Source organism: Drosophila willistoni, chromosome 3R (assembly GCF_018902025.1).
Source record: "Drosophila willistoni isolate 14030-0811.24 chromosome 3R, UCI_dwil_1.1, whole genome shotgun sequence".
NCBI classification, from domain to species: Eukaryota; Metazoa; Arthropoda; class Insecta; order Diptera; family Drosophilidae; genus Drosophila; species Drosophila willistoni.
In genome coordinates this window covers 16,893,236-16,912,580 of record NC_061086.1, presented here as the reverse complement: position 1 = coordinate 16,912,580, position 19,345 = coordinate 16,893,236, and the positions used below count along the sequence as shown (strand labels likewise).

Here is a 19,345-nt window from a genome sequence, read left to right as displayed (position 1 = left end):
TTGTGTTATATTACCCTCGTGTACCCACAACCAGGATGAAGGATGTAGGATGAAGAATGAAGGAGGAAAGAACGAGGAAAAACGGCAGCAGCTTGCGACCCGGACACGAGCACAAGCGACGGACCCGGACACGGACACGGACACGGTCTCAGGCCCAGTCAGGCTGTCAGTCGAGTCGTCGTCCTTGTTGTCGGATCCTGCCGTTCCCCTTCTTGCTTCAGACTTTCGGTTCGAAACTCGCAGAGGCAGCACAAATGTCTTTTTCTTGTTTTCCCGCTCTCACTTCGGTACGGTTCCAGCTTCTCTGGTTGGTTGTTTTTTTTTTATTTTCATTTTGCTGCTGCGTTTTCTTTTGGCATTTTTCGAAATTAGTTTTTGCTCTGTGCAAAAAGTCAGAGTAGACTCGGAGACGGAGTCGGAGTCGGTTTTAATATATAGCATCCCATACATATTTATAGAGCTGCGGCACATTCATCTTCAAACCATCTCTCTCCCCCCTAGCCAACCACTCGTTGCCATCGTTGCCCCCTCCTCAAACAACGCCACTGTCACCCACTTAAGTTGGCATAAAGTAGGAAAAATGGCCCGTTATTTGCTAGCATTGGCAACACCATCATCATCATCAACATCATCGCCATTATCATCATTTCCAAAGAAATGTCCTCTCATCGCTGTAAAATTAAAGATGTTCGCTAATTTTTTCTTACAGGGATAACAGCAAGGACAAATAGGAGCATAAAATCAAGAAACGGGGGAAGTGAATGGATAGATAGATGAATGAATGGAGTCAAAATGCCACTTGGCCACTTAAAAATTCAACTTGGACACATCTGGTGTTCTGTTGGGCTATCTCTCTTGTCGTTGGTCACAACTTTGAGGCCCATAATGACTAGTGCTATGTTTCGAGTTGACCCCCCCTGACATTTTAGCAGTTGCGGCACCGTGGTTTCAACTTCAAATTATGTTAATGATTTAACCAGTTCATAAGGTTTTCCATAATGTATTTCAGTACATTTTTTAATCACCGTTTTTTATTTCAGAATTTCTTCAATTAATTAAATAATTAATTTCTTAAACGAGAAAAAACATCTATAGTCTAATTTATAAGATTTTATACCAAATTTTAACTAAATAAATTTCTTTCTTCCTCAGTTTCTTTAGCTGAAGTTCTACAAAAATGCAAAGACAAGTTAACTTATAAATATTATTTTAAAACAGATCAAAGATAAGCAATTTTATTTGTCTGAGAACCTATGAAGTTTGAATTCAATAAAATTGTTTTTCTATATTTTTGTTACAGTTTTTACGGCACTCGGTCCCACTGTTCATTAACTCAGTGCGTGAATCTGCTTCATGTTCCCCCTCGCCTTTTCATTCTGACAGCTTTTCGAAATGCCTAAAGTTTCAGTTTTTTTTTCTGTTTTATTTTGTTTTGCAATTTTCTTTGGAGAAGAGACAAACCAAGTCGGAATTTAGATGAGGCAAAGAAAAAATAATTCATTCGCTTGTTGCGAGGCGCCTCAAAAGCGGCAAGAGGCAGCGAGGGTTACTCCGCACATACCTAATATCCCTTTTTTTTTTAGCACTTTCACATAGGGATGTCTTGGTGGACGGGACTTGACTCTTCCTTGGCACTTTTCACTAGGAAGAGCTCACGCAATTTGCTTGGAAAACAAAAGCAAACAATATAGCACAATGGGGTGGGGGTAGGGGGAGAGGGAGAAAGCGAAAGAAAAGACGAGAAAAACCGTATAAGAAGGAGTCAAGAAAAGTAGCAAACAAGAACAAATAAAACATTTTATATAATCTTAGGAAATATATCACACTTAGCAGTGGCAGTGGCAGTGGCAGAGGCAGAGACAGAGAGCTACAACTTCTCCTGCCGCAGCTTCTATCTATCTTGCAGCATTTTCAATGTGAGAATCCTGACGCTCGTTTTCCGTTTTTCTTTTTCCTTTAGCCAACCAACTGTCCAATTGTCCTTTTGTCTGTCTGTCTGTCTGTCTGTTCCTTGAGGCACCATCTTGCATCTTGTTGGCACTGGCATTGCTGGTGGTGGTGGTGGTGGTTGTGTTACCACACTGCCAGCAGTGGTGGGTGTTTTCTTTTTTTTCTCTTCTTCCCCTCTCTAGTTTTGTTTTCTCTTGTTGTTGCTGCTGTTCATCTTCTTCTACGTGCAAGAAAAATACCCTCGAACATATTAAATTGCGAATGCTGAAAATGCTTTATGGCTTTTCAGTTAGATTTATTTCCATTTTGTATGTTTTATTTATTTATATTCGGCTCACCAAATGTGTGCGCTACTCCTCCTGCCACCATGCCCTCAATCTCAACCCCCACCATCCCAGGCACTGGCAGTCCAACCCTCGTTTAGGGGATGAGTTCAGTGTGTTTGGGTTCGTTTTTAGTTTTTCGGAAGGTTCAGCAGAGTTTCAGATGTTGTTTGTTGCTGTTGAAGAATGATAGCGAAACTAATCGAAAAATAATTGGATGTTGGATGTTGCCCTCTACTCTACTCTGCCAGTGGCAAACATTTTTCCCTTTCTTTCCCATACTTTTCTGTTACTTTTTCTTTTCTGTTTTTTTTTTTTTTGTAGCCCATTTCTATTTTGTTTTGTTATTGAAATTCCCCAAAGTATCGTAATGTTTAAACAATTTTAAAACAAACCGAAAGCAGCTGCAAAATTGCTTTACATCAAAATTTATCAAATTAAATTTATAAAATTTGCAAAAAAAAAAACAAGCAATTTTCACCGATGGAGTTTTCTACTTTTAGAAAGCAAGAAATTAAGGATACTTTAAACCAAATTTTAAATACTGATAGTTAGTTGGGATATTAAAACAGATAACCTCAGCATTGTCCTCCCTTAATATGTGAAATGAGACATAAATAAAGTTTTAGTTTACAAGAAACTTAGAAATACATTCATGAGAAAGGACGAAGTATGGAGTGTATTTTTTTAGGAAAGGACTATTTTTACATACTTTTTTAAACTTATGGCTTAAATGGGAACAAGTCAGTTTGTCCAAAAAAATCATTTAATTGTAGTTTGTTTTTAATTGCGGTTTTAATCACAAATTTTTGCATCGATTAACTACAGAAATGAGCCAAAGAACATGCAAAAAATTGCATTCAATTTACGGTCAATGGGAAAATCATCAAAAATTTATCATGTCCAGCAGAGAATTTATGCATTAAGTGCAGCGGCGACATTCCATTTGACTATTTGCCATTCTCCAGGACTCCAGTAGTCGATTTGTGTTTTAATTGAAACGAGGCAGCAGCAGGAAGCAGCTACATGAGCGCCACACAGCTAAGTCCGCAACTGGAAATGTTCAACATAATCATGTCCTGGCCAAAAGAGAGCCAACACCGCCAAACACTCCTTTTCCTCCCCCGTCGAAACAGGGACACCAAATTAATTTTTGGAAAAGACAAAATGCTCCAATGCAATGTGTGGTAGTAGCCAAAGAGAGAGAGATAAAGATGGAGAGAGAGTCCGCGAATGCCATTAGCTGGGCAGTGGGGCATACTACGGAATGGATTAAAGGGCCAAAGGGACGGGAGTGCGATGTGTGTGGAGCGTGGAGTTGCTCCCTGCATGTGCCACACAAAACACGCGCCAATCGCAAGCTGTGACTGCCTATTCCTGATCCTTACTTCAATGCAATGGAACGTGACACGAAAACGGAACGGATTGCAAAATGCGTGTCCTATGGCAGTGATTTGCTTTGGTGGGATTTAGGAATTTAAGCCGATGAGAAGAGGAATTTCATTTTAAGGAGACCTCAATGCAGTTGTATGAGGCTAAAGGGAACCATTTCTAAAATCATTTTCTTGCCATTTGACACTAAATAAGTTGCCCTTGAAAAATATTAGAGACATAACTACTATCTTCAACTTTTACTGCTACTTTAACTCTAAATTTTTAATTGATTTTGGTTTGTCTATGAAATTAAACTTAAAACAAATATATTTTTCACAAGAAATAAATTACCATTTTGATTCATTTTTTATTCTGAATGGTGCAAAAAGACAATTCAAAATGATAAATAATTCAAATAATTGGAAGTCAAAATAAAAAAATATAATAACTTTGACCTTCAACATACAACATTAAAAACTAATGACCTATCTACCTTTGCCGGGTCCGAATTTTGGGGCTTTTTATCAAAATCCATTTAAAGAGATATGCCTACGAAATTCACAGAACATCATCTCAATAGAATGACCAATTGAACGCTTAAATTTAAATTAACATATCAAAACTTTATATTAACATTAAGTAAAAATGTCTCAAATTTTTTGCCGCCACTGTAGGATAAATTACATACAGGTGTGAAAGAATTTCTCAAGAATTGTCTCAACAAATCGCACTGCAATTTGAAATTTTAGCATACTAATTGATAAAAGATCTAGTAATAAATTGTTTTATACTTTTATTTTGAATTCAAATTATTGAGTCAGCGGTGTGCGTTTGTCTTAAATTTGAAAAAAAAAAAAATACATAAAGTTGACTTAACAATCTGATCGTCTGTTATAATTTCTTTGAAAGACTATGAAGCGTTTCCAACTTGTGAAAACTATTTTCCATCTTTTAGTTTTTATGTGCCTTGCCTTCTTTTCTGTATTTTATTTATTATTATTATTTTATTTAATGAAACAAAGTCAACCAAAAACTCCATTAACAATCTTTAATTCCATTATCCTACCAATGTTAGCATGTTTTTTTTTTGTTTAAAGACTATCCAGACTTGGAAAGTTGATGCAAATAAATATAAAACATGTCATTAGCAAAGCTACACTCAAAAAGCAAAGACGTAGAAGGGTTCATCGGGTGGGTCTTCAATCGACATCATGCTGAGACCGAGGAGACTAGCCCCACCAGTCAGGATCAGGTCTGAAAGGCAAATGTATGTAGCTGAAATATGTAAGATCTTAGGTTAAACTCATTTAAGTTAAACATCTTAAGTTAAACCCATTTAAAACAACTCCAATTTACTCAGATCAAAACTTTAAAAATGATTCTTAATCTATTAAGTAATTACAGAACTACATCTAAGTATACGTACATATCTGCATAAAATAGCGAATCTACAACTTTTGTGAGTTGTAATCATATTAACAATATTCTGTGAAACATGATTGATTAAATCCATTATATACGAATGTCTCCCTATTGTCTAGTAATGCCAAAGAATGTCTCCATCAATCCTTTCCTTTAATAAATTACACCATTATGCCTTTAAAAATTTTTTAAAAGTCTATTTTAAAGTTGACAAAAATTCCAGAATCAAAGACATGACTTCAACAGGCAGCAGATGACAATGACAATGACGACAACAGCGACACATCGACTGTGAAAACCACCAAAAGATTTATGCTCCACACAATTCGTTCGAGGGGTGAGTGACACACACGAACGACAAGGGGGAGGGGGGGAGAGTGAGGGACTCGTCCCGCCACTTACAACCGCCATAATCATTTCAACAAGAATAATTTTAATAATTATTAAAAGCGACGATGGCAGCAGCAGCGACGAACCCGTCGACCGACAATTACAAGCGATTGTGACTCTGATTCGGAGTTTGTCTGGCAACAGGCAGCCAATTCGAACAATTGTTCCTTCGCATTCTCCACCCTGGCTGGGATTGGCCTCAGTTTTCTGTGGTTTCAAAATTAATACGCGGAAGGATATGGCAGGCAATTCGTTTTAAGCAAACGCCTCAAAAAGCACAAAAAAAAAAACAATTGGAAAATGCCATGAAAAATTTACATTTGAATAGATCCAGGACGACTTTTGGGATGGGATTGGCATTGGGTTACATCGAATGATACTGCAGCCAACAATCCAACAATGGCTGCCCGGGGAAGTGCGCCTCTCTGAGCATTTACATGGCCGTATTGTTTTAATTTACCGAATATAATAAATTCGCTGCTGAATGTGACCAAAACGAAATGAAATTAATAAGGCAAGCGACATTTGCCATTGGGAGGATGCTGAGGATGGTTGAATTCAACAAACTTGTAGATAAATATAAGAAAAGTTCCCCCATCATGTTCTCTCATAAGTTGAGTCCTTAATGAAATCCTTTTTCTTTCTCCCATCATATTCATAAATTTCCCTCAAACACATAATGTCGAGTTGTTGGTGCAACAGCGGTAGCTACAACGGCAGCAACACCAAAAACGAGGCAAAAACATTGGCAATGCAACAATAGCAGCGGCAACTGCAGCTTCGCAAAACTGAGTCCCACCCCCGGCGCCTCCCCTCGTTACTTGTTGAGAGGTGTTGAAAGTGCTGGAATATAATAAATAATAGCGCTAAGTACTACTTTAAGAATTTACATGCGGCAATTGCAGACACTAGAGAACCAACGAGCCAGCCAGCAAGCATGGCACCAAAATCCAAAGCCATGTAGCTAGAGGCAACTCAGAACGGATGACTAGCATAAGATCAAGCTTACCATACACCGAGACAAAGAAGTACCACTAAATGGACTGCGAGTTAATCGAAGTATTCATTTCTGAATGGGGATATCTATCTATCTCTCTAAAAGAGAGTTAGTTTAGATAGTTTCATACGCATTGGCATTGTAAATTTTTGTCTGTATAAATTGGGAATGGCATTAAATATTACTAATTTTATATAGTTTGTGAAAAAAATTGACTACATCAAGCTGCGAATGTTATTTTTCTAAAAATTAAATTAAAAATCTGAATAGATTTCTTTGTTTAATTCAATTACAAGTTATATTTGCAAACGTCTAATTGAATTTGTTCTCTAAATCACATTTATTATTAATACAAATTTGAAATTACCAACCTTTTCACTCTGATTTAAAGTTATCTTATTTACTCTCTTAAATTAGACGATTGATGAGCGGAATGATTTGATTTTTTGAGGTTTTATTGATCATTCTTAATCATACTCGTTGCAGTTCTCCGATTGATGTATTAACTGTAATACTTTGATTCTCTTACTTACTGATTATCAACCGCGAAATCGGTAAATAAATTAATGTCTTACACATTTTTGAATTATCCCCATTAAAAATTTCTTTGTTTAGAATTCCAATAAACATTAAATCGAACTTGAACGTAATAAACCCTCAATATAATGAACATTTCAAAATCGGAACCATTTTAAGGTTTACAAATCAAATAATCGGCTCAAAAGTCAATTTTCTGTTTCTGAATTCTTTTAACATATTCTAAGAAATTAATTTTATTCCATTGTTCAACACCAGAAAAGAAACCGGACCAGTACAATATACCTATTGAATAACACAACCCCAATTCGATTTTTCAAAAATATGTGAATTCCAGCCATAGTTTTCAAATTACTTTTATACCTGTTCTTAGAGCGGTTTTGGAAATATTTTAAATTTATAACTTATAGTTTTTAGCCTGATGTGACTGTATTTGATATGCAGTTCTCTTATTTCTCTGTATTTGAAATGCAGTTCTCTTATTTCTTCGTATTTAATATGCAGTTCTCTTATTTCTCTGTATTTCTTCAAAGACACCTCGCAGTTCTCTTTCGACAACCCACTTTTTGTAGCACAGTGCTAGTTTTTATATGAGAATATGAATTTCAACAAATAAAATCAATTTTCGTATATAAAATATGAGCCCTGATTAGGTGAATAGCCTCGATACTATAAACGAGAAACAAAGAGTTCGCTATTTCTAGATTCTAATTTGAAATAATTCAACTACACGTCTGTCTTTTCTCCCAGTGTATACAATTCAGACGCCAACATGGCTGCGGGGATTTTCGCACACATGCACACTCACACATGGCAGCGAGTTGCATTTTGAATAATCGTTGGACAATGACTAGGGGAGTAGAGAATGGAAGGCGGGGGCGGACCAGGCAAAGGCAGAGAAAGATGTGGAGGGAGCTTTGTGCATTGTGCGACGGCTGTGAATCTTTTTCGGTACTTTTGCCAGTACTATGAGCCTGGGTCTGGGCCTGTTCTCTGGCTTTTGTCTCCCTCCCGGCTCTTTGCCTCTCTATAGAGTGACTTAATCCTTTTGAGTTTTGCCGCATAAGGAAGAGAAGGGTTGGCATTAATAGAGCCACTACTAACTAAACGCAACGTAGATGGGAGACATAGAAGGGCACAGGGACTTTCGGTACGATAAATAAACCGCCATCAATAATGTCTAAAATAAATGTTGGCTTATTAAATCCCATTTCCATTTCTTCGTGTTTGCCACCAAACCATACCGTCAGTTAAATGAAATGAAAAATGTTCTTAGCCAGATACATTTGGCCAGTTGTGGCTTGGCTATCTTGCCCTAAAACTCTCTCCCTGCGTCTCCCTGTGTTCCTTTAAAAGCTGATGTCCTCCGAAGAGGGAATGTCATCATCAGCAGCAGCAGCAACGGCAGCCAAAGCAGATAAAAAATCCATTAAAATAAAAATGCGATAAGGTTTTCCTTCTTCTACTGCTTCGTTTTTGCTTTCTTTTTTTTTTTGGCCTGCTGCTGATGAAAGCGTGAAAAAATTGTCTAAATTTATGCGGCTTTGCCATAAATTTGAGCAGGCTATAAGGATATCATTAAAGCTCACCCACACACACACACACACACACACACACACCGCACAAAGAAACAGGCAAACATCTTGGCAAGCTTTCACTTTCATACAACTTGAGCCTTGTCCTTCAGAAAGTGATGGACAATGGGATTAAGAAATTTGAGGACTTGTCGTAAATTGAAGAAATATTTGAAAAACAAAAATAAATTAGACAAATTAAGGACTTAAAATCTATATCAAAATTCTGAATATCTCTGTTGTGTTTACAAAAATTGATGTCGGAATCGATTCCGGTTATGGTTTAAGTGTTGAAACTAAAACCAAAACTAACAATCTTACATCATTATTAATGTTAAACAAAGGTGTTTAATTAATTACTTAGTATCTCAGTAAAGTTTATTTTGATTTGCTCGTTCCTTTCCAAATAATATGAATTAGTTATGATATAATTAGAATGAACACGTCTTATATAATATTTTACAATATTATAAATATCTATATAGACCGTAAACCTTGCAAGGATACTAAATACAATAATAATAGCAGGATCCATCCCATCGTTATCAAGAAACTCCTCATTCAGCGACAGTCATGAGAAAGCCTAACAAACATTTTTCCTCCTTTTGGCACATTAATAATAATTTTCGATATTTATGACAGGAAACATCGAGCAATATTCTGCCCCCGGCCTCTCATCAGCGACCAACGTGAAATGTGATTACAAAAACCAATTCATTCTGCCTCCCCTCCTTGCCCCAGCGCGGGACAGGGAAAGACAACAAACATTTGCCATTTGATAGAGTATTAAAACTTCGGCGTTTGCATGAGCTATTGTTATGCTATGGTGAGGGCGGAGGGCGGTAAGACAGACGAGTGGCCAGTGAAATGTTTTTCTTTGCCAAAATTTTTGGGGCAGCGAAAAAAAAATTACAACAACAAAAAAGAAAAGAAAGAAAAAGAAGAATTTCATTTATATCGAAATAAACAACCACTGGAAACCCTCTGTTCGGGGCGCACTCCAACGTTATTTATGATGTCATCCATCATTTTTATCGTGAAAAAACATTTTCCTGTCTCAGACCAAGCGCCCGAGCCTGCTCCTTCTGCTAGCTGCTGATGCCGCTGCTTCTGCTGCTGCTACTGCTTCTGCTTCTGTCATTGGCCAAGGACTTTTTGTGTGTCGCTTGTCGCTGATGCTGATGCTGATGCGAAAGCCATCGCCCCACCACTCACACACATGCAGAATCCTTGAAGAAATTAGAGGAAAGGTCTTTGCCAAAAAAGGACGTAAATTTTCTTCGGGGAAAAGGCTCGACGCTGCTCAAACGACAACTCTAATGATGCAGCCAACCCAAATGCCTCCCTTTTCTACTCTCTCGCATTGAGTTTGTCCTCCAAGAGCCATTCAACTGCAAAACTCTTCCACGAGACGAAGATCCTTCAGCCATAACGGGGGGAGGATGGATGTTAATGAAGTGTATGCGAATGAAATACGGAAAATTACTGTGGAAACGAAAAGAAAAACAAGAAAACCCACAAGAAAAGGAGCGAAGAAAACTGCAAATGTTGTTTACGATGTTCACGGTTTCCTTTCGATTTCGTTTGCAATTTATGGTGAACAGCAAATTTGGAATCGGTTTCGGTTTCGGTTTCAGTTTTGGTTAGCTTTTTTTCGGGTTGGCTTGCTTTCGATTGGTTTGGGTTGGGCTAAGAAACTTCATTAGAAGTGGTTTCATATTGGTCAAAATGTGACTCACACTTTGGTGTGGGTCATTAATTGAGGCAACTGAAAGGATTGATTCGTTGCGGTATATGATTTGTATACGTCTAATGTGTTTCGATAATACTTCTTTGGTTTGTTAGGAAACCATTACCATTTGTAAAATTCAAACAACTACTGACAAAGAATAAGAGAAGCCAATTGGACCAATTGAGGGTTCACTCAGGTAAGTGCTCGTTATAATTCTCAAGTGTTTATTTGCCACAAGTGTGAAATAAATGTAACCTTCTCCTCAGTAGTTTTCGTTCTTGCTTCGGCAGAACATATACTAAAATTGGAACGATACAGAGAAGATTAGCATGGCCCCTGCGCAAGGATGACACGCAAAATCGTGAAGCGTTCCACATTTTTTTGCTGCCATTTAAACCAGTAACTTTGTAGATAGTAGGCCGTTAGATTTTTGGATGAAACGTTTTTCCACTTTGACGGGAAACAGTAACAAAACAACAAAATACAAACAATGACGTTAACTCCGGGCTTCTGGTTTTTTCTGAATTATAAAAATTTCATTTCACTCTGCAAGGCCATAAAAACAAAACAAAAACGAGCAGCTCCAAAGTCGCTTACTTTTGTTTTCTTCATTCAAATCCAAATAGGCTTTTCACTGCAGTGTAAAAATAATAAAACTTTGTGATAAAATATCAATTTTCCTTGAATTTCTATCAATATAATGGAATAACAATAAATATTTATTTTAACTCACTGTGAAATTGTAACGTTTTAGGGTAACTGGAACAGATTTCACTTTATACTCCTATACTTTTTCACCTGTGCATGAGTATATATGTACATACATACGTCAAACGAGACTATATAGACAGTATGCAAAATTGCATTAAACACCCGAGGGCTGGGGCTAACTTCGACCGCGTTAAAGTTTGTATACCCTTGCAACTTTTTTGGTAAGTATTTCCTTACCCATAGCCATCAAAGTGGAAAAACGTTTTATCTAATAAGGCGAAAGAACGGCCTACAAATTAGCATAGGAAATAACCAAGATATTGATCAAAGTCACTGTTTTGCACCGATCGATCCTATGGGAGCTATATGATATAGTTACGCGTTCTTTACCAAATTCCGCACAGTCATTAACAGATATATTAAACTAACAAATGTTTAATTTGAAAGCAATCGCGTTAAAAGTAACGAAGTTATTGACAAAAGTCACCGTTTTCGACCGATCGTTCCTATGGGAGCTATATGATATAGTCACCCGATCTTGATCAAATTTGGCATTGTCAAATATATGTGTAATAAACTCACCAATATTTCATTTGTGTTCGTGACTTTGCCATTTGTATGGCAGCTATATGATATAGTGGTCCGATCCGGCTGAATCCGAGATATACAACCCCTGCAGTATATACAAGCCTACATACAAAATTTCAAGGCTGTAGCTCCAACGGTCGAGGAGAAGTTTGCGTTGATCCAGACGGACAGACGGACGGACGAACGGACATGACTATTTAAACTCGTCTCGTCGTGCTGATCAAGAATATATATACTTTATATGGTCGGAGATGCTTCCTTCTATGCGTTGCACACTTCTGACCAAAATTAATATACCCTTTTTGCAAGGGTATAACAACTAAGTTCTGCATGTTACATTTCGTTCAGAGTATCGGTATCGATTACATTACTACTTCAAATAATTCGATTTGCTTCAAACTCTTGAGTTTTATTTCAGCATTGCAAACCTTATTGTTATTGTTAGTAAAAATTTGTTCACTCCTCAATAAGATGATGGTATCGTTCCCTTGGCTTGTTATTCATTTCTTGGCTTTTTGCTCATTTTTGGAGTACACTGATTCTTTCTTTTATCCAGATAGATTTACGGATAGATTTATCATATGTAGGCCTGGGGATTATGGCTGCCGACGTTTTATTATGAAAGCGGATCCGCAAGATTCAGAACCGTCGTCACAGAAACATAGTAAGAATTTCAAATGGTTTAAAATATCCAACAATCTAATAATTATATACTTATTTTAAAGAGCGTCAAAGAAGACCAAAGCATCAACAAGGTCGGAAGAATAAGAAGACGGATGTCCTTCAAGGCATTCGTGACTGTTTGCTAAAAAAATACACCATGTCGTTTCTCAAGTGTATGAAAGGTATCAAGGGTTTTTAAGAATGAAGTAATCTATTTAATATTTGGAATTTAAAAAAACTGAATTTGATTAAACATTTAAAATACATCAGATTTAATAAACAAGTTAATCCGAAATCCGAGAAATGGATTCTTACTTCAGAAATGATGGGTGTACTTTATAAATAATGACTTAATCTATATATGTATGTATGTATATTGAGTATTAAGATTTATTTCGCATTGTTGAGAAGAATACGCGAAAGTTTAAAGCAAATCGATTTATTTAAAAAAAAAATACCGTAAAGGAAATGTAACATGAAGAACCTAAGAATGCAATTCATTACACTGTGTTCTCTTACCCATTATTTTATTGTGAAAGTTTTGCTTAAAATATTTTAACCATTTTTATGATTATTTCATTAAATATGTAGCAAACTCTGAAACACCATAGTCCTGAATCCAGCCCTGTGAGGTTTGCCTCTTGTGATGTCTGCCAAGTGCATGTAAAAAGTAAAATACGCACACAAGTTTATAAAATTTAAGTACGCAGAAAATGGCCATAAATTAAAACGTATTTCATTTGGAAGAAAAAAATCGGAGGCATATAAAAACAAATAGCATTTAAAATTTGCAGACGCATATGCAACGTCTTGATATAGTACATTTAAATATAATTCAAATTGGAGACAAAAAAAAAATAAAAGAAAAACTTACGGTTACAAAAATTCAATTTCTTTCTGTCCCGACGCCAGGCAAGGCAAATGGCCGAAATGCTTGACAGCCATTTAACCAGACTGAAACAGAGACATCCACAGATACGAGATTGACGAGCGTATCCATGGACGATGATAGATATGTATATCGTTTCAAGTCTGAGGAATTAAATCATCTTGAAAATACAAAATCGAAACGATTTCGACATTATAATAAAGTCGTTTTTGATTTCCTGTTTCCCTAGAAAGAAGGCAGGAGAAAGCAGGGAGTGGAATGGGTGGGATGGGAGAGAGAAACGAATTTATGTGGCGAAATAATTAATTCTGTCAGCAGCATTTGGCATTAAATGCAACACAACACAGAGAAATTGACAGAATGAAATGTGCATAAGGAATGATTGTATTTTTTTTTTTTTTTTGCTTTTTGTGTTTGTTGTTGAAATCGTTTTTCGATTATGTTAATTTTCAGTTGCCATTTGAGAGTTGAGCTGAGATGAGCTGATTGTGTGTGTGTGTTTGGGTGTGTGTGTGTGTGTTTGGAGTGGTGTGGCACACATGCCGGCAATATGTCCAATGGGGCGTTGGGAATAAATCCAAATCATGCGATCCAATGATCACATTGTGCCCGCAACTTGAGTTATGGCCACAACGACAGAGACAGAGACAGAGACAAAAACAGAGATAGATAGACGGAGACAAGTTGAAAGAGTGAGTGAGAAACAGAAGCCAGCGCCATGAATAAACAGTTTTTCAATGTTCTGATGGCAAATAAATTGCAGATGTGAAACAACAACAGGACAAATATTTTGTGCAAACATAAATAAATATGTACACAACGACAAAATCAACTAAAACAAGTACTTGAGCCAGCTCCTGAGACATGAAGGAGTAAGGTTAAAGGATGGACTGGCAAAAAAACTTACGGGAGTGTGTGTGTTTGTGGGAAACAGCCATCAAATCCACTTTAAAAGTTCAACTTCAGATAATTTCTTTTCACCCACATGTTAAAGTTGAAGATTGCAAAACTCAAATGTTGATGACTAGCTTTTAAACACAATAAGAGGATGAATTTGTCACATTAATTATTTTAATCGAAATATTTTAATACATAAATACATTCATACTTACATATATTTGTTTAACTCTGACAAATTTGCTTTGTTAGGAACAATTTTTATTTTTTTAATTTAATATACACTTCAAATTAAGCAAAAAGTTTAACTGAACCAAAATATTAGTGCGCGTGCCAACGATACAAATTAAATAAAATGCATGTTCTATTCGAATGCAAACATAAAGTGTGAACAACTTTTTTAACGAATCTATTCCAAAGCTTGAAATACACCAGAAAGTGCGAAGAATGCTTGAAATAAGATAATATAAAAAAATAAAGTTATTTTACCATTTCGTTTTCGAGTTATGAGCATTTGTAAAGCGAGCATACAGGGTGTCCTATTCAAGTGGCGGGCAGTGTACACCCTAAGACCTCTTGCCGTAGGCCAAACACACGAATATCCTAGCAAATAAACGCCTCATCATAACCTTATGTGTTCCGTCGGAATCAGAAAATTCCTTATAAGTATATACGAACCATCTGAAGTGGCGCCTTATAAATTAACAATTCAATGTTTTTTTTAAAATCAAAGAAAAACTTAGTCATCCTAACACAAGAGCACTTCAAATAATACTTTATTGCAAGTTATGTGAAATATTTGTTGTATCACCTTTATCTTTTAAAATCTCAAGTACCCTCACGAAACTCTTTTAAGGACTTTATTAACCTTTTGCCAAAAGTGCCAAAAAAAAAATAACTTTTCCAACTATGTGAAGACCTCAAATTAGGATTGAACCTTATTGAAACTTTAAGGCAAACAAAAGATTCGCAGCAGAGCGAAGAGAGAAGGATGCAGGTTAAGTCATGCGGAACCACTTACAAATCCATAAATGTGAATATTATTACCAAAATTGTTGTTGTGGTTGCAGCCAAAAGACTGAAGTCGATGAGGAGGAGGAGGTTAAGGAGGAAATAGATGGAGATGAAGTTAAAGCTATGGGGAGGCGGCAGTCGGGCCAAACACCGCAATGACTTTAGCAAATAGTCAAGAGACAACAGCAACTGCAACAACAACAACAACAACAACAATGTTTGCACTTTGCTTTTGCCGATTTGCAGTTGCTGGTCGAGAAAGAGAATAAATTTCCAGTAGCCGGAAACGAACGATTTTATTGCTGGTAACTAACTGCAATTGTTGTTGTTGTTGCTGCTGCTGCTGCTGCAGCAATTGTTGTCGTTATTATTGTTGTTGTTGTTGTTTTTGTTGCTATAACATGTCGTATTATTTGCGATTTTTGGGTTATTTGCCTTTTGTTTTGTTTGGTTTTGTTTTACCCTCCAAATTCCTTTCCAATACTCTTCAACCTCTTGTCTCTGGCAATTGATTTCATTTTATTTATAGGTTTTGCCCTTAAAACTATTAAAAATTGTTGTTGTTGTTGCTTCTCTATTTTTTATTATTGTTTTTATTTTTGCCATTCTGAGCCAAATGAATAATATTTTGTGGCATCGTTTTTGGTTGTTGACTTTAGTTATTCGTGTTTGGCTTAATTTTTTTATTTTTGTTTCTCCATTTTCTTGCAAATAATTTGATTTACAAAATAATAAATTTCACAAATATATAAATTATACTTAGTTTGGATTATTACAACACTTTTAAGGGATTATAATATCAATAACAATAACAAAAAACAACGGAAGTAAAAAATGGTAGATTACAACAGGGATTTTGATTTTTATTGAAAGAAAGAAAAGTTGTACAAACATATATGAAAACAGGTGTCAATATAATTTAATAACATAATATGAACTTCTTTAAAATATAGACAATTGTTTAACATTGTTAAATTTGAAAGTAGAGTAAATGTAAATAGATCCAAGTATTTTTATCCTGTCTCAGAAATACCAAAAATAAAATACCCTAACTTAATATGTATATTAGCTGTAACCATGTCTATATAATTTACATATTTTGTATATATTTCACTTGGCCTCAAAATAAATAAATTTTAACCATCAATAGTTATGCCAAATTTAGCTAAGATGGCGGAACTTGGGCATAAATTAGCCGTTCGAAAAACTTCCCTCGAACAGAAATCAATTCCGATACTTTGCCACAAAACACACAAAGCAGAACTGAATTCGTTTGCTGACAAAAAAAAACTTTGTTTTCCCCCATTTTTCATTGCCCTTACAACAGAAAGTTTTAAGTAAAAAATAAATTTCAAACGGAAAGGAACTAACAACAACAAAAAACCAGAAAGAAGTGAACTAAAATCAAGAGGGGAACAGGAAGAAGAGAACATTTCTGGTATTATTATTTTTCCTTTTTTTTTGCCGCATATATTTTTGCCTTGCCAACCGAATAACAGACAAAACGTCGGCAAGTCACTCAGTCAGTTAGACAGTCAGAGATTATTTTCTACTTCAGCAAAACCATTGGAACGCATCCAAATTATAAGTTTTGCCCTCATTTCAATTTCGCTGCAGAAGCAAGAACCCCCCCAAAGAGGGCGGGGTGGGGCAAAGGCAATTTGTCGCATTTTGAAGTCTGATGCGGTAGCAAAAAAGAGAATAATAGACGGGCCTCAAAGTGAAGTTCATAAAATTGTTGTTTATGTATATTATTTTTTAAGGATGTCAAAACAGAATGCCCCAAAACGTAACGAAGTCGAGACCATTAATTTTCCAATCGCCGCGAATTGAGATACTCCTTCAAGTGCCAAATTCTCACACCTCGTGTGACCCTGCAGAGACTGCAGAGAATAAGTTGTTTAGCGTTTAACGAGATGCCTCAAGATGGCTTAGAGCCGATGGCGGCTTAAACTGCATCAGGAGCAGCAGCAGCAGCAGCCATTGTAGGAAGATATGCGTTTCTTGCATTCGAATGGTTTTTTAACTGGCAGAATAGGAAAGACCAAGAGAGTGCGAACTTTGGGGGGCTGGTCTTAAGGTGGCTGATAATGATAATGTGCTATGCTGATGCTTTGTGCTTTACTCAGGATAAAGCTCTATAGAGTGGTCTCTCCTGGTGCCGGTGGAGGACTCAAAGTGCCGCCATTATGATGGGAAATGGGAAACGACGATGACTACAACTACACACGATGATGATGATGATGATGCAGTCATAGTACCAGTCCACGAGACTCCACTTCAAGAACAACTGCAGCAACAACAACAGTAACAAGAACAGCTGCAGTGGCCCCACGCACAGTGATTTCAAAGACAGGTAATAGAAGTCAAAGCAAATATACATATGAGTAATTAAGTGAAGATTGTAAAATGCTAAAGCTTTTCGATTTGGATTGGAAAATTCGCAAAACAATTTTCTCCTCTTATTGTTAGTATAATATATTTCAGGCCTGTTTTCTCCTTTTAGTCAGCCGCTGCAAATTGCTTCAAGCTTTGCTTAACTTTTGGCATTTCAATCGAAATTAAGAACAACAATTTCGAAAAATTAATTTTTTATTCCTGATCCGTTCTTACTTGGACCATTATTTATTGAGTGACAAAAGAAATAAGAAGAATGGAATGAATATCCTTTAGGTGGTACCGTTTTATGGGCCTTGACTGAGTACTTTAAATATTATTTTCAAAAGATGTTCCAATTCTTTATTGAAAAAGGTCTACTTAAGCATAGATTATCCAATTAATCACTATTCTAAGGCATTAAACGTTATTATTATTAAAGGTGTGACTTTAATTTGGAACCCTAAACGTATTACCAATTCCAAGTGCACTACAATTGTGAGACATTTTCAACCACTGTGCCGCCAATCGAATTCGTTTTTTGGCTGCGAGTCAAGCATTTTGGATGCATAAATCAAACATTTATATGCGGCACAGCAACGGCAACGGCACGGCACGGTATTGCCTTGCCCCCACCCATGCCACACCACACCACGTCTCACATATGGACACATGGAGCCGGGGCACTTGAATGCGATTACGCAGCAAGAGATTGCACAAGGGAAGAGTCTCAAGTTGGAGAGTAAGAGTATGAGAGACTCACTCACATGCTTGGCCTCTTCTCCATCCATCTACAGTTTGGCTTGCCTCAATATCTCTGAGTCATGGTCGTGGCCAGGGCATCAAAGGAGTCTCCGACTATGGCTCTGACTGGAAATGAAGACGATTACTTGGACTTGCTTGCGAGTTGGAGCTGGCTGGCATTGGCTTCGACTCTTGTTCCTGCAATGATGATGAATATTATTCCTAAGGCGAAAAGTCTTTGCCCAGCGGTGCTTTGCGACACCAAAGCGATTTGCGCTTTGATTGATTGCTTTATGGCGATTGCAGCAGCGAGGAAGGATTTTGGCAAAGGATATTCTGCTGATTTCAGCAGAGTGTGTGTAACAATGCGACATAAATATGGCTTAGAGGTTGATTCCTTGGCCTGAAGATCACTAAAAAGCAATGGATCTGGAAAAGGAATTGATATCTTAATTCTCAGGATACGTATATAACTTATCTATAGCTATATGTATATAAGGAGCCTTTTCTCTCAGTTCAATTCAATCTTTGCTCGTTCCGAGTTAGACTCATGAATAATGCATAAAATTGGACTTCATTGAATGAATACAATTACAAAACTTGCCCAGTCTGTCGAAAGTTGCTGCTCAAGTTTTTGCTTAATAAATTTACGAGTTGAACTTTTAGTCTCTGCTCTACTCGACCTAGCACTTCCTCCCGCTGCTGTTTCCCCCTGCAGCAAAAAAGTAATCACTTAACTTTACATTGTTGTTGCTCGAACTCTCTTAGCATGGCGGCGCGGGGCATTGTCTTAATCATAGCATTTGCTGATATGTTCAGCTCGTATAAAAATAGTCAAAAGTAAAGATCTCGGCTTCTGAGCCAAGGAAACAAAGAGAGAGAGAGAGGGAGAGAAAGAGAGAGGTGCCCATTAAATTCATGAAACTAATTTGCCAGTTGCCACGGCCATTGGTATGATGTGGGTGTGGGGGGAGTGTAGTAGAGATGAAATAATCCTCACCATATCTTCCCTAGCTCATCTCTCCATCGTCAACTGTTTGCCACCCGCGTGGAAAGCCATAAAGCAACAGCAAAGCAAAGAAAAATAAACTTATATACACAAAATATACTTACGCATTATTTATTTTTGCAACAACAAACAAAAAACAACCAAAAATAAATAAA

General features: G+C 36.7%; 1 protein-coding gene, 1 long non-coding RNA gene and 1 other non-coding gene across 3 annotated transcripts; 2 read left to right on the top strand and 1 right to left on the bottom strand.

The window, feature by feature from the left end:
- Positions 1-10,470: 10,470 nt before the first annotated feature.
- LOC124459773 lies at positions 10,471-11,087 on the bottom strand. Its single transcript, XR_006953790.1, has 3 exons — positions 11,033-11,087; positions 10,897-10,933; positions 10,471-10,819 (listed from the first exon to the last, which is right to left on the bottom strand). It is a non-coding gene; the product is annotated as an uncharacterized LOC124459773 (long non-coding RNA).
- Positions 10,574-10,680, top strand: LOC6647446. Its single transcript, XR_049902.1, has one exon. It is a non-coding gene; the product is annotated as a U6 spliceosomal RNA (small nuclear RNA).
- A 940-nt stretch (positions 11,088-12,027) lies between the features above and the next one.
- LOC124459772 lies at positions 12,028-12,556 on the top strand. Its single transcript, XM_047009380.1, has 2 exons — positions 12,028-12,262; positions 12,324-12,556. Exons 1-2 carry the CDS (start codon positions 12,070-12,072, stop codon positions 12,458-12,460), a joined length of 330 nt encoding a protein of 109 aa, XP_046865336.1. The 5' UTR covers positions 12,028-12,069; the 3' UTR covers positions 12,461-12,556.
- The last annotated feature ends 6,789 nt before the right edge of the window (positions 12,557-19,345 follow it).

Excerpts from the sequence above, each read along its gene's own strand:
- LOC124459772 (XM_047009380.1), top strand. The coding sequence starts at position 12,070 with ATGATGGTATCGTTCCCTTGGCTTGTTATTCATTTCTTGGCTTTTTGC. Across the intron at positions 12,263-12,323 it reads ACCGTCGTCACAGAAACATA|AGCGTCAAAGAAGACCAAAG; the intron begins GTAAGAATTTCA and ends CTTATTTTAAAG.